Here is a 16,192-nt window from a genome sequence, read left to right as displayed (position 1 = left end):
AAAATGTCTGCTGGTCTTACGTTTTCGTTTTCATTCAGTTCAAAATACTTTGTAATTCTTCTTTTCATTACCTCTTTGATCCAAGGGTTATTTAGATCCGTGTGGTTTCGTTTCCAAATATTGAGAGTTTTCCAGAGATCCTTCTGTGCTCTTGCTTCTTATGATTTGTTAGGTGCATCCAGAGGGACCCTGGGGCTAGGGCTGATTATTTCCTGCCTTGGAGGCAAGACCTTACTGACTACCTTGTTCGTTCTACTGTAAGGAGATGTTTTTCCAGCCTGGCTCATGAGCATAGATAGAATTCCTGGGACTAAGTGAGCACCAGGCACAGGTTCCTGTAGTCTTTTCAGATGGTCTCAGGTGGTTTCTCCCAGATGGGCGCTGTTCGCTCCTCTGCTGAGTACCCGAGGGGCTCCTCCTCAGATCTCCAGGGTCTTTTTTTCTGTTCCACTCTCTCCTCTCCGCGGTTCTGATCTGTGATCTCTGCCCACTTTGGTTTCACCAGACTGTCAGCTTCATCACCTCCTGTCAGGGAGTCTGGCTGACTCAGCTTCTGTTCCTTCTCCCCGTGTTGGGGCCTGGAAATTCTCTCCAGGCAGTGAGCTGGAGCATTCCTTAGGTTAACCTCCTGTGTTTCCACGATCATTGTCCTTCAGTCCCTCAAGTCCTTTGTCATGAAAATCATTGTTTAATGTATTTTGTCGGCGTTGTGTTTGCTCGCTGCACTCAGGAAGGTAAATCGGTAGCTGTTCCCTCTGTCTTGGTTAGAAATATATGGCAGCTGGAGACTGTCCACAGGGTTGTTCCTCCTGCTCCGCTTACTACTTCCTGCTCCTCCTTCATTTCTCAGTGTGACATCTCTTCCCCAGGGAAATCTTTCCTGGACCCAGTCTGTGTCAAGTTCTGTTATGTGATCATAGAACTCTCTTTTCTTGGAGTATCCTTCTGAGTTCATAATTATTTTATTTATCTTTCTCTTCTACTAGACTTCAAGGTAAACAAGAGCCAGGGGCGTCTGTTTATCTGCAGAGCTTAGACTAATGTCTTCCACATTATAGACACTTAATGCTTGTTCAGTGCGTGGGTGCGTGAACGTGAAAGGCACAGTCCTTTATACTAAAATTACTCACATAATTTTTTTTTGTTTTTCTCTTTGTTTTCTTCATCATGTAGATTATGTTAGCTTGTTGAAAATCCAGGATACAGTTCTTTCATATGAAAGATTCAGTTCAGTTCAGTTCAGTCGCTCAGTCGTGGTTAGTAGAACTTAAAAAAAGCCACTGTGGACTGCTTAGAGGAAAGACTAAAAAAGTGGAAAGTAAGGTTAGTGGGCTACAGAAAGAGCGGTCAGAAACAAAAGAAGTGAAATCATAGAGCATCAGAAAGTGGAGTGGGAACGAGAGCTCGGCAGCCTGAGGTACTGTACATCTCGCTTTTAAAGAAATAGTTGAACTGTTACTTACTTTAATACTGCAGCGACATAGATGTGTTATAATTACTAATTTGCCCTCTGGGATTTTACAGGGGAGAAAACGTCATTAGTATCGTGGAATGTGATTTTCTTGGAAATAGTATAGCAAGTTCTTCACAGTGAATGGTTCTAATAACTTAACGTATAATTTTCAAAATCATCATTTTCATGTCCATACCGAAGTCCACCATAATGGAAACCTTATTAATTATTTAGCAAATTGATTTTCAGTTGTTTTTCACTTTTCTGTATTATAGTGAGTACTACAAGAAACGTTTTTTCTATAAATTCATTTCAACCTTTCTAATTATTTTGAATGCATTTTCTTTAATAATATCGTATTATTTGGTCAAAGTATGAGAACTTAAAAAGGTCTTTGATCTATATTTCTAAACTACTCTTAAAGAAGTTTATATTACTTTACATTCCCACACACAGATGTATAGAGTAGTCATTTTTCTCAAGACAGAAAAAAAAAAAAGTTTATGCAGTTTTATTCTTAACCCTCTGCATGAAAACTGTGAGAATTATTAAGTGTTTCTCATTATATTTCCCCTATATTGCTATTTTAAACATTATGCAGAGAGAATGAAAGTTATTGCAGCAGGGAATAATCTCGTGATTTTCTAAGAAGAACTGTATAAATTTTGCAGATTCACCTTAAAGCAAGAAGAAGAGCATTAAGAGATGCTGATATGTTGTATGAAAAAATTAGGGCGCAGTTAAGAAGAAAAGAAGACCAATATAGTAAAGAAGTTGAAATGAAACAGAAACTTGAACTCACTCTCAGAGCACTCGAAATGGAACTGAAGACTGTGGAGTATCCCTTTAATATGTTTTATTTAGGTTTCTTTTTTTTAATTTTTATTTAATAAATGGTACAAAGCACAATGCCAAAATCATTAACAGTTAAAATTTCACCAAATGAAAAAATGCTATAGAGTACACAGTTGTAAAAAGCTACATTAAGTTATTTTACAACTGCCTCAAGCTGCAAAAAGAAAAAAAACCCAGTGCCATACCTAAGTTATCCCTCTCTCAAAACAATGCCATTTTTGTTATAAACTATGAGCACCCCATCAAAAGACGGGAACTGCTTTTGTTAATTCATATATATACGTATGACTGTATCACTTTACTATACACCTAAAACAAACACAACACTGTAAATAAAATATAGTACACTATAAAATAAAAATAAGTAACAGACCTTTGGGGCTTCATACCGAGTTAGAGTTCCTATCAGAGGGATAACAGCACCACAGCCGCACTGAATCCTCATGAAGGAGGCACACGAATGACTGGATTACAAGAGTTACAGGAATGAGAGCTGCTCACTTCCCAGAAACTACAGCTCACAGAAAACCAACAAAGGCAGGAGACAGAGACCATTTACTTATGAATGTGTGAAACTCAAGAAAGTCCACATTATTCCTACAACATGTTGAAAGTGCTTCAGAATTCACACAATACTAATTTTCTTTTGGTTCTGGTTAAATTATATATACCAGTTTATAACAAATGGTAAAATCTGTAACTCTGTTCAAAGTTTTAAAAGATTACTTAAGAATAGTTCCTTGTATTTCTCTGCCACCTTTATAGTTCTGGTTTCTCATTTCTTAATTAGTAAATTCAGCATGCAGGTTCTATCCCAGGCTAATTTAGACACTTCTGGAAGGAACGGCCTCTTAAATCCACAGAGTGTTGAGGTGGGGAGCCCCCAACCACGTCAGATTCGTTTCACATATGATAATGTCCATGTTTCAATCCATTCTCCCAAATTATCCCACCCTCGCCATCTCCCACAGAGTCCAAAAGACTGCTCCACACATCTGTGTCTCTGCTGTTGTCTCGTATACAGGGTTATCGTTATCCTCTTGCTATATTCCATATATATGTATTAATATACTGTATTGGTGTTTTTCTTTCTGACTTACTTCACTCTGTATAATAGGCTCCAGTTTCATCCACCTCATTAGAGCTAATTCAAATGTATTCTTTTTAATTGCTGATTAGTACTCCATTGTGTAAATGTACCACAGCTTTCTTATCCATTCATCTGCAGATGGACATCTAGGTTGCTTCCATGTCCTGGCTATAATAAACACTGCTGCAATGAACATTGGAGTACATGTGTCTCTTTCAATTCTGGTTTCCTCGGTATGTATGCCCAGCAGTGGGATTTCTGTGGGATGCCCAGCAGTGGGATCTCCACACTGTTCTCCATAGTGGTTGTACTAGTTTGCATTCCCACCAACAGTGTAAGAGGGTTCCCTTTTCTCCACACCCTCTCCAGCATTTATTGCTTGCAGACTTTTGGATAGCAGCCATTCTGACTGGCGTGAAATGGTACCTCATTGTGGTTTTAATTTGCATTTCTCTGATGATGAGTGATGTTGAGCATCTTTTCATGTGTTTGTTAGCCATCTTTATGTCTTCTTTGGAGAAATGTCTGTTTAGTTCTTTGGCCCATTTTTTGATTGGGTCGTTTATTTTTCTGGAATTGAGCTGCAGGAGTTGCTTGTATATTTTTGAGATTAATCCTTTATCAGTTGATTCAATTGCTATTATTTTCTCCCATTCTGAAGGCTGTCTTTTCACCTTGCTTATAGTTTCCTTTGCTGTTCAGAAGCTTTTGATTTTAATTAGATCCCATTTGTTTAATTTTGCTTTTATTTCCAATATTCTGGGAGGTGGGTCATGGAGCATCCTGCTGTGCTTTATGTCGTAGAGTGTTTTGCCGATGTTCTCCTCTAGGAGTTTTATAGTTTCTAGTCTTACATTTAGATCTTTAATCCATTTTGAGTTAATTTTTGTGTATGGTGTTAGGGAGTGTTCTAGTTTCATTCTTTTACAAGTGGTTGACCAGTTTTCCCAGCACCATTTGTTAAAGAGATTGTCTTTTCTCCATTGAATATTCTTGCCTCCCTTACCAAAGATAAGGTGTCCATAGGTGCATGGATTTATCTCTGGGCTTTCTATTTGGTTCCATTGATCTATATTTCTGTCTCTATGCCAGTACCATACTGTCTTGGTGACTGTGGCTTTGTAGTAGAGCCTGAAGTCCGGCAGGTTGATTCCCCCAGTTCTATTTTTCTTTCTCAAGATTGCTTTGGCTATGCGAGGTTTTTTGTATTTCCATACAAATTGTGAAATTATTTGTTCTAGCTCTGTGAAAAACACCGTTGGTAGCTTGATAGGGATTGCATTGAACTTATAAATTACTTTGGGTAGTATACTCATTTTTACAATATTTATTCTTCCAATCCATGAACACGGTATATTTCTCCATCTATTAGTGTCCTCTCTGATTTCTTTCACCAATGTTTTATAGTTTTCTATGTATAGGTCTTTCGTTTCTTTAGGTAGATATATTCCTAAGTATTTTATTCTTTTCGTTGCAACGGTGAATGGAATTGTTTCCTTAATTTCTCTATTTTCTCATTATTAGTGTATAGGAATGCAAGGGATTTCTGTGTGTTGATTTTATATCCTACAACTTTACCATATTCATTGATTAGCTCTAGTAGTTTTCTGGTAGAGTCTTTAGGGTTTTCTGTGTAGAGGATCATGTCATCTGCAAACAGTGAGAGTTTTACTTCTTCGTTTCCAATTTGAATTCCTATTATGTCTTTTTCTGCTCTGACTGCTGAGGCCAAAACTTCCAAAACTATGTTGAATAGTACTGGTGAGAGTGGGCACCCTTGTCTTGTTCCTGACTTTAGGGGAAACACTTTCAGGTTTTTACCATTGAGGAAAATGTTTGCTGTGGGTTTGTCATATATAGCTTTTATTACGTTGAGGAATGTTCCATCTATTCCCGCCTTCTGGAGGGTTTTGATCACGAATGGATGTTGAATTTTGTCAAAGGCTTTCTCTGCATCTATTGAAATAATCACATGGTTTTTATTTTTCAATTTATTAATGTGGTGTATTACATTGATTGATTTGCAGATATTGAAGAATCCTTGCATCCCTGGGATAAAGCCCACTTGGTCATGATGTATGATCTTTTTAATGTGTAGTTAGATTCTGATTGCTAGAATTTTGTTAAGGATTTTTGCATCTATGTTCATCAGTGATATTGGCCTGAAGTTCTCTTTTTTTGTGGCATCTTTATTAGTTCAGTTCAGTTCAGTTCAGTTCAGTCGCTCAGTCGTGTCCGACTCTCCGCGACCCCATGAACCACAGCACGCCAGGCCTCCCTGTCCATCACCAACTCCCGGAGTACACTCAAACTCATGTCCACAGAGGCGGTGATGCCATCCCACCATCTCATTCTCCCTCGTCCCCTTCTCCTCCCGCCCCCAACCTTTCCCAGCACCAGAGTCTTTTCCGGTGAGTCAACACGTCGCATGAGGTGGCCAAACTATTGCAGTTTCAGCTTTAGCATCAGTCCCTCCAATGAACACCCAGGATTGATCTCCTTTAGAATGGACTGGTTGGATTGCCTTGCAGTATAAGGGACTCTCAAGAGTCTTCTCCAACACCACAGTTCAAAAGCATCGATTCTTCGGCGATCAGCCTTCTTCACAGTCCAACTCTCACATCCATACATGACCACGGGAAAAACCATTGCCTTGACTAGACGGACCTTGGTTGGCAAAGTAATGTCTCTGCTTTTTAATATACTATCAAGGTTGGTCATAACTTTCCTTTCAAGGAGCAAGCGTCTTTTATTCTCATGGCTGCAATCAACATCTGCAGTGATTTTGGAGCCCAAAAAAACAAAGTCTGACACTGTTTCCACTGTTTTTCCATCTATTTCCCATGAAGTGATGGGACCAGATGCCATGATCTTTGTTTTCTGAATGTTGAGCTTCAAGCCAACCTTTTCACTCTCCTCTTTCACTTTCATCAAGAGGCTTTTGAGTTCCTCTTCACTTTCTGCCATAAGGGTAGTGTCATCTGCATATAGGAGGTTATTGATATTTCTCTCAGCAATCTTGATTCCAGCTTGTGCTTCTTCCAGCCCAGCATTCCTCATGATGTACTCTGCATGTAAGTTAAATAAGCAAGGTGACAATATACAACCTTGACGTACACCTTTTCCTATTTGGAACCAGTCTGTTGTTCCATGTCCAGTTCTAACTGTTGCTTCCTGACCTGCATACAGGTTTCTCAAGAGGCAGGTCAGGTGGTCTGGGATTCGTATCTCTTTCAGAATGTTCCACAGTTTATTGTGATCGACACAGTCAAAGGCTTTGGCATAGTCAATGAAGCAGAAATAGATGTTTTTCTGAAACTCTCTTGCTTTCTCCATGATCCAGCGGATGTTGGCAATTTGATCTCTGGTGCCTCTGCCTTTTCTAAAACCTGCTTGAACATCTGGGAGTTCACGGTTTACATACTGCTGAAGCCTGGCTTGGAGAATTTTGAGCATGAATTTACTAGCGTGTGAGATGAGTGCAATTGTGCGGTAGTTTGAGCATTCTTTGGCATTGCCTTTCTTTGGGATTGGAATGAAGACTGACCTCTTCCAGTCCTGTGGCCAGCGCTGAGTTTTCCAAATCTGCTGGCATATTGAGTGCAGCACTTTCACAGCATCATCTTTCAAGACTTGAAATAGCTCAACTGGAATTCCATCACCTCAACTAGCTTTGTTCGTAGTGATGCTTTCTAAGGCCCACTTGACTTCACATTCCAAGATATCTGGCTCTAGGTCAGTGATCACGTTATCGTGACTATCTTGGTCATGAAGATCTTTTTTGTACAGTTCTTCTGTGTATTCCTGCCACCTCTTCTTAATATCTTCTGCTTCTGATAGGTCCATACCATTTCTGTCCTTTATCGAGCCCATCTTTGCATGAAATGTTCCCTTGGAATCTCTAATTTTCTTGAAGAGGTCTCTTGTTTTTCCTATTCTGTTGTTTTCCTCTATTTCTTTGCATTGATCACTGAGGAAGTCTTTCTTATCTCTCCTTGCTATTCTTTGGAACTCTGCATTCAGATGCTTATATCTTTCCTTTTCTCCTTTGCTTTTCGCCTCTCTTCTTTTCACAGCTATTTGTAAGGCCTCCTCAGACAGCCATTTCGCTCTTTTGCATTTCTTTTCCATGGGGATGGTCTTGGTCCCTGTCTCCTGTACAATGTCACAAACCTCCGTCCAGAGTTCATCATGCACTCTATCAATCAGATCTAGTCCCTTAAATCTATTTCTCACTTCCACTGTATAATCATAAGGGATTTGATTGAGGTCATATCTGAATGGTCTAGTGGTTTTCCCTACTTTCTTCAATTTAAGTCTGAATTTCGCAATAAGGAGTCTATGATCTGAGCCACAGTCAGCTCCTGGTCTTGTTTTCGCTAACTGTATACAGCTTCTCCATCTTTGGTTGCAAAGAACATAATCAATCTGATTTCGGTGTTGACCATCTGGTGATGTCCATGTGTAGAGTCTTCTCTTGTGTTGTTGGAAGAGGGTGTTTGCAATGACCAGTGCATTCTCTTGACAAAACTCTATTAGCCTTTGCCTTGCTTCATTCCGTGCTCCAAGGCCAAATTTGCCAGTTACTCCAGGTGTTTCTTGACTTCCTACTTTTGCATTCCAGTCCCCTATAATGAAAAGGACATCTTTTTTGGGTGTTAGTTCTAAAAGGTCTTGTAGGTCTTCATAGAACCGATTAACTTCGGCTTCTTCAGCATTACTGGATGGGGCCTAGGCCTGGATTACTGTAATATTGAATGGTTTGCCTTGGAAACGAACAGAAATCATTCTGTCGTTTTTAAGATTGCATCCGAGTACAGCATTTCGGACTGTTTTGTTGACCATGATGGCTACTCCATTTCTTCTAAGGGATTCCTGCCCACAGTAGTAGATATAATGGTCATCCGAGTTAAATTCACCCATTCCAGTCCATTTTAATTCACTGATTCCTAGAATGTCGATGTTCACTCTTGCCATCTCCTGTTTGACCACTTCCAATTTGCCTTGATTCATGGACCTAACATTCCAGGTTCCTATGCAATATTGCTCTTTACAGCACCGGACCTTGCTTCTATCACTGGTCACATCCACACCTGGGTATTGGTTTTGCTTTTGTTCCATCCCTTTATTCCTTCTATAGTTATTTCTCCACTGAGCTCCAGTAGCATACTGGGCACCTACCGACCTGGGGAATTCCTCATTCAGTATCCTATCATTTTGCCCTTTGTTACTGTTCATGGGGTTCTCAAGGCAAGTATACTGAAGTGGTTTGCCATTCCCTTCTCCAGTGGACCACATTCGGCTGTGGTCCATGTGATTAGATGGGCTAGTTTCCTGTGATTATGATTTCAGTGTGTCTGCCCTCTGATGCCCCCTATCAATACTTACCGTCTTATTTGGGTTTCTCTTACCTTGGTCGTGGAAAATCTGTTCACAGCTGCTCCAGCAAAGTGCAGCCGCTGTACCTTACCTTGGATGAGGGGTATCTCCTCAAGGCCGCCCCTCCTGACCTTGAATGCGGAGTAGCTCCTCTCGGCCCTCCTGCGCCCCCGCAGCCACCGCCTGTTGGACGTGGGGTAGCTCCTCTTGGCCGCCGGCCCTGGCGTCAGGCATGGGGTAGCTCCACTCGGCCGCGCCTCTTTGCGTGGTTCGTTGCGCCGGGGCCGGTGTCTCTCGCGTGGCGTCTGCGCCGCCGGGGCCGGCGTCTCTCACGTGGCGTCTGCACCGCCGGGGCCGTCGTCTCTCGCGTGGTGTCTGCGCCGCCGGGGCCGGCGTCTCTCACGTCATCTTTGTTAGGTTTGGCTATTAGGGTGATGGTGGCCTCATAGAATGAGTTAGGAAGCTTACCCTCCTCTGCAATTTTCTGGAAGAGTTTGAGTAGGATAGGTGTTAGCTCTTCTCTAAATTTTTGGTAGAATTCAGCTGTGAAGCCATCTGGACCTGGGCTTTTGTTTGCTGGAAGATTTCTGATTACAGTTTCAATTTCCATGCTTGTGATGGGTCTGTTAAGATTTTCTATATCTTCCTGGTTCAGTTTTGGAAAGTTACACTTTTCTAAAAATTTGTCCATTTCTTGCAAGTTGTCCATTTTATTGGCATATAATTGCTGATAGTATTCTCTAATAATCCTTTCTATTTCTGTGTTGTGTGTTGTGATCTCTCCCTTTTCATTTCTAATTTTATTGATTTGTTTTTCTCCCTCTGTTTCTTGATGAGTCTGGCTAGTGGTCTGTCCCTCTCAAAGAACCAGCTTTTGGCTTTGCTGATTTTTGCTATGGTCTCTTTTGTTTCTTTTGTATTTATTTCTGCCCTAATTTTTAAGATCTCTTTCCTTGTACTGACCCAAGGGTTCTTCATTTCTTCCTTTTCTAGTTGCTTTATGTGTAGAGTTAGGTTATTTAGTTGGCTTTTTTGTTGTTTCTTGAGGTATGCCTGTATTACTATGAACCTTCCCCTTAGCACTGCTTTTACAGTGTCCTACAGGTTTTGCGCTGTTGTGTTTTCATTCATTTCTATGCATATTTTGATTTCTTTATTTCCTCAGTGATTTGTTCGTTATTCAGCCTCCATATGTTGAAATTTTTAATAGTTTTTCTCCTGTAATTGAGACCTAGTCGTACTGCATTGTGGTCAGAAAAGATGCTTGGAATGATTTCAATCTTTTTTGAATTTACCAAGGCTAGATTTATGGCCCAGGATGTGATCTATCCTGGAGAAGGTTCCGTGTGCGCTTGAGAAGAAGGTGAAATTCATTGTTTTGGGGTGAAATGTCCTATAGAGATCTATTAGGTCTAACTGGTCTATTGTATCGTTTAACTTTTGCGTTTCCTTATTAATTCTCTGTTTAGTTGATCTATCCATAGGCGTGAGTGGGGTATTAAAGTCTCCCACTATTATTGTGTTATTGTTGATTTCCCCTTTCATACTTGTTAGCATTAGTCTTACATATTGTGGTGCTCCTATGTTGGGTGCATATATATTTATAATTGTTATATCTTCTTCTTGGATTGAGCCTTTGATCATTATGTAGTGTCCTTCATTGTCTCTTTTCACAGCCTTTGTCTTAAAGTCTAATTTATCAGATATGAGTATTGCTACTCTTGCTTTCTTTTGGTCTCTATTTGCGTGGAATATCTTTTTCCAGCCCTTCACTTTCAATGTGTATGTGTCCCTCGTTTTGAGGTGGGTCTCTTGTAGACAACATATATAGGGGTCTTGTTTTTGTATCCATTCAGCCAGTCTTTGTCTTTTGGTTGGTGCGTTCAACCCATTTACATTTAAGGTAATTATTGATAAAAGTGACCCTGTTGCCATTTTCTTTATTGTTTTGGGTTCAAGTTTATACACTCATTCTGTGTTTCCTGTCTAGAGAAGGTCCTTTAGCATTTGTTGGAGAGCTGGTTTGGTGATGCTGAATTCTCTCAGCTTTTGCCTGTCTGTAAAGCTTTCGATTTCTCCTTCATATTTGAATGAGATCCTTGCTGGGTACAGTAATCTGGGCTGTAGGTTATTTTCTTTCATCACTTTAAGTATGCCCTGCCATTCCCTCCTGGCCTGAAGAGTTTCTATTGAAAGGTCAGCTATTATCCTTATGGGGATCCCCTTGTGTGTTATTTGTTGCTTTTCCCTTGTTGCTTTTAATATTTGTTCTTTGTGTTTGATCTTTGTTAATTCGATTAATATGTGTCTTGGGGTATTTCGCCTTGGGTTTATCCTGTTTGGGACTCTCTGGGATTCTTGGACTTGGGTGATTATTTCCTTCCCCATTTTAGGGGAATTTTCAACTATTATCTCCTCAAATATTTTCTCATGGTCTTTCTTCTTGTCTTCTTCTTCTGGGACTCCTGTGATTCGGATGTTGGGGTGTTTAAAATTGTCCTCTCCTCAGAGAAATAAAACACCACGAGATGCCACTTCATACTTGCTAGGATGGCTGTACTCACAGAGACAAGTAATGACTATTGTTGACAGGAATGTATAGAAATTGGAACGTTTTACATACTTTGCATAAAAATATAAAATGATGCAGCCATGCTGGAAAACAGTATGGCAGGTCCTCAAAAGGTTAAACAGAGTTGCTGTGCAATACAGCAATTCTATTCATAACTGTATTCCCAAAAGAAATGAAAAAATATATTCACATGAAAACCTAGACATAAATGTTCACAGCAACATTACTGACATAAGCAAAAAGTAGAACCCCCCCCCCCGCCCCCGCAAAGGTCCATCAGATGATGAATGGATAAATAAAATGTGGTACACCCATACAATAGAATATTACTGAGCAATAAAAAGCAAGGAAACACTGATACATGTTAGAGGGACCTTGAAACTATTATGCTAAATGAAAGAAGGCAGTCACAAAGGATCCCATACTGTGTGATTCACTGACACAAAATGTCCAGAAAAGGGACATCTACACAGTCAGGGAGTGGAGTCATGCTTCTCTCAGGCTGGGAAGATCAGGAAGGGAAAACTGACACAGGGTGATTACGAAAAGCTGTCAGGTTTCTTTGGAGGGTGATGAAAATGTTCTAACGTGGTAATGCCTGTTCAACTCTTTAAACGAAACAGCTACTGAACTGTAGAGTTTAAATGAATGAACCTCATGGTATGTTCATTAGATTTCAACAAACCTGTCACCAAAAACAACGGATGATTTGGGGTCATTAATGCTGTCCTGCTCAGCTTCAGACCACCAGCCAGGGTTCAAGACAGAGAGTCAAGAGTGTGCCCTTTTTATCTAAAAATGGTATAGGGAAAAGCTGTCTTTTTCAATGATGTCCAACCTAAAAAATTAGTAGACAAATCTGTGTTTCACTGCTCAAAGCATGGAATGATTTACATTTCCCCAAATTAAGAGACTTGGGGGTTCTAAAACTGATTAAAAATTACCTTATGTTTTAGCATATTATTTTGAATAGCCATTTCAGTTGGACTGGTTTTTAAATCTCCATGGAAACTAAGCTCTCCATTTTCATATTCATGTAACTTCCTTCTTGTCATTTTTAAGAGTTTCTTAAATCTGTAGAAATGTATAGAATGAGTAAGTTCTTTAAGAGCAGATATTTAATAATTAAACAGATATATGTTCTATCAGATAAAACAAATAAATCTATAAATTACAATCCTTTCTCATTGTTCAAATTTAATATTCCTTGAAAGCATAATAACTAAATTCTAATCTTAGATACATATTATGAAGAAAAGTTTTGTCACATTTAAATATACTGTGTGTGATATATGTAATGTATGAGTTCTTATAAATAAGTTAACGTCAATTTTTAGTATGCTGGTGTGAAATATTGTTATTAAATATTAGTTATAAACCAGAGAAAAGTATTCAGAAGAGATATGATATATGAATGTTTTTTGAAAAGACAAAAGACACGTTTGTTCCTACTGACCACAGCCTCTACAAAAAGAAAAGAAAGCAGATACAAAAAATCCAACAAGATTCTCACTCAAAATTGAAAAAGAAACGAAAAGTCTTTGGAGCCTGAGTTAAGTGGGAAATAACCCAGGATGAGAGTTTTAGAAGGAAGGAAATCAGAAGAGAGAGAGAGTGTCCCAGTCTCTTCAAGACTGTTTTAAGAGATGTAGAAATCTTGCCCAGCACATTGTTAACAAAATGCAAAGCAATGTAGAGAAAATTAAAAGAAAAATATTAATGAGAATCAGAGAAGAACCCTTTGTATAATCATCCCTTGGCATCCACAGAGGATTGGTTCAAAAATCCCCCAACACTCCGTGGATACAAAATCCACGAATGCGCAAGTCTCCCTACGCACATCTTCCCTATACTTTCAGTCATCCCTGGATCACTCACATTAACTAATACAATGTAAACGCTTTGTAAATAGTTATAAATACAATGTAAACGCTATGGAAACAGTTGTCAGCTTCAGACTAATCCAAGTTTTGCTTTTTGGAACTTTCTCCAATTTTTTTCCCTGAATACTTTTGATCTTGGGTTGGCTGAATCTGTAGATGATGAGGGTTAACTTACTCAGCAAAAAATCAGAAGCAGTTTTTTATCTTACTGATCAAAACATGATCACTAATTTGATTATTCTTTAAGTTACACATAGATTTTTGTATGTACAATTTACAACTAAAATTTGGGGGCAAAAAGAAAATATACGCCAAATCAAGATACTGTTTAATATTGTTCAACAATAACACAGGTAGGTTTTTAGATAATAAATTACTTGAATGATGAAGGGAAGGAACACAATTAAAGAAGGCAGGATTACCAAAAAGAACAAAGATAGTTTGCAGAAGTAAAAATTCAGCATAGATGATGAGGAACACAGTGACATTACTATATGCAGAGGCACGGCTGTTACGGTTTTAGAAACCATTACAGATTTGGAAAACTCAGCAGTGGCCACAGGACTGGAAGAGGTCAGTCTTCATTCCAATCCCAAAGAAAGGCAATGCCAAAGAATGCTCAAACTGCCGCAGAATTGCACTCATCTCCCACGCTAGTAAAGTCATGCTCAAAATTCTCCAAGCCAGGCTTTAGCAGTATGTAAACCGTGAACTCCCAGATGTTCAAGCAGGTTTTAGAAAAGGCAGAGGCACCAGAGATCAAATTGCCAACATCAGGTGGATCATGGAGAAAGCAAGAGAGTTTCAGAAAAACATCTATTTCTGCTTCATTGACTATGCCAAAGCCTTTGACTGTGTCGATCACAATAAACTGTGGAACATTCTGAAAGAGATGCGAATCCCAGACCACCTGACCTGCCTCTTGAGAAACCTGTATGCAGGTCAGGAAGCAACAGTTAGAACTGGACATGGAACAACAGACTGGTTCCAAATAGGAAAAGGTGTACGTCAAGGTTGTATATTGTCACCTTGCTTATTTAACTTATATGCAGAGTACATCATGAGGAACGCTGGGCTGGAAGAAGCACAAGCTGGAATCAAGATTGCTGGGAGAAATATCAGTAACCTCCTATATGCAGATGACACTACCCTTATGGCAGAAAGTGAAGAGGAACTCAAAAGCCTCTTGATGAAAGTGAAAGAGGAGAGTGAAAAGGTTGGCTTGAAGCTCAACATTCAGAAAACAAAGATCATGGCATCTGGTCCCATCACTTCATGGGAAATAGATGGAAAAACTGTGGAAACAGTGTCAGACTTTATTTTTTGGGCTCCAAAATCACTGGAGACGCTGATTGCAGCCATGAAATTAAAAGACGCTTGCTCCTTGGAAGGAAAATTATGACCAACCTTGATAGTACATTAAAAAGCAGAGACATTACTTTGCCAACCAAGGTCCGTCTAGTCAAGGCAATGGTTTTTCCCGTGGTCATGTATGGATGTGAGAGTTGGACTGTGAAGAAAGCTGATCGCCGAAGAATCGATGCTTTTGAACTGTGGTGTTGGAGAAGACTCTTGCGAGTCCCTTATACTGCAAGGAGATCTAACCAGTCCATTCTAAAGGAGATCAATCCTGGATGTTCATTGGAGGGACTGATGCTAAAGCTGAAACTGCAATACTTTGGCCACCTCATGCGACGAGTTGACTCACTGGAAAAGACTCTGATTCTGGGAGAGGTTGGGGGCGGGAGGAGAAGGGGACGACTGAGAATGAGATGACGGGATGGCATCACTGACTCTGTGGACATGAGTTTGAGTGTACTCCGGGAGTTGGTGATGGATAGGGAGGCCTGGCGTGCTATGATTCATGGGGTCGCGGAGAGTCGGACACGACTGAGCGACTGAACTGAACTGAACAGATAAGTATAACACTGCTGCACTCAAAAACATTTCATATTGTGCTGACATTCCACAGTAGACTTTGAAACAGGATAATGTGTTTAATTATGAAAATACACATAAAAAATAAACTTGTGTCTAAGGTTTTAATAAAATAAAATTATACTTTAATTAACAGTTGAGATTATCAGCAGTATTAAAACCTTACCCAGTAATCTCTTTTTCTATACTCACTATTTTTCTTCTTTTCTTGGTCCAAGCTATTTTCCAGTGATTGTTTTAATTCAATATATTTCTCTAATTGTTCCTTTTTGTCCTCAGACTCAGAAGAAAAATTTAAGAAAATTATTTGTAAACACCTAGAGAGACTTATTCTTTCTTAAAAATATTGTTTCTCATGAGTTCACAAGTTAATATGAATTTATAGTAAACATAGTTTTTAAACCTAGTTGATGCCAATAACAGATTTCAAAATGGATGACTTTTCTTAAAACAATTTAAAATGATTTTTCATTTCATCATTTTTCTGGAATTTAAATTCCCAACATTTTTTGGTTAAAAACAGAGACTTTTACATTTAAAATACTAAATGTTAATGAAAGTTTTTAAAAGAGGGCCTATATTTACATTTTACTTTCTAGAGATGCTCTAAAATAATTTTCATCAATGGTTCAAGATATTCCAGGTTTTGTTAAGTCACATCTTAGTAAAATAATCTTTGAAAAATTCCCATGCAACCCGCATCTCTTTAAAAAAAAAAAATCCAACAAATGAAAAATACATTCGTTCAGGAAAATGGTTCTGTGCAGATGGAGTATTCATTCTTAATGAAGAGAACAAACTACAATATTTAAAATGATTCATTCTCAAAAATGTCACAGAAAGATTTGGATTACAAAAGAAACTCAAAATTCTCAATCAAATCATTACTCAAATTTCTGGACTCAAATAGATGTCTGTGTACCAATGTTCAAAGCAGCATTATTAACAATAATCAGAAGGTGGAATTCCATTGACAGAGGAGTGAACAAACAAAGTGTGGTCTATATAAAATATTGCTTTTG

At 39.0% G+C, this 16,192-nt stretch overlaps 1 protein-coding gene across 1 annotated transcript in view; it reads right to left on the bottom strand.

Moving 5' to 3' along the window:
* Window positions 1-688: 688 nt before the first annotated feature.
* The window catches only part of LOC148777004 (ninein-like protein), a 39,505-nt gene continuing 24,001 nt past the window's right edge, over window positions 689-16,192 (bottom strand). The window contains 2 exon segments of the mRNA XM_088840259.1: window positions 689-903; window positions 9,111-9,219. Coding sequence (XP_088696385.1) covers window positions 689-903; window positions 9,111-9,219 — 324 coding nt within the window.

This window comes from Moschus berezovskii, chromosome 9, assembly GCF_049115385.1.
Source record: "Moschus berezovskii isolate FMDL1 chromosome 9, NW_MosBer_1.0, whole genome shotgun sequence".
Lineage (NCBI taxonomy): Eukaryota > Metazoa > Chordata > Mammalia > Artiodactyla > Moschidae > Moschus > Moschus berezovskii.
This window is presented reverse-complemented; position numbering and strand designations above follow the sequence as displayed.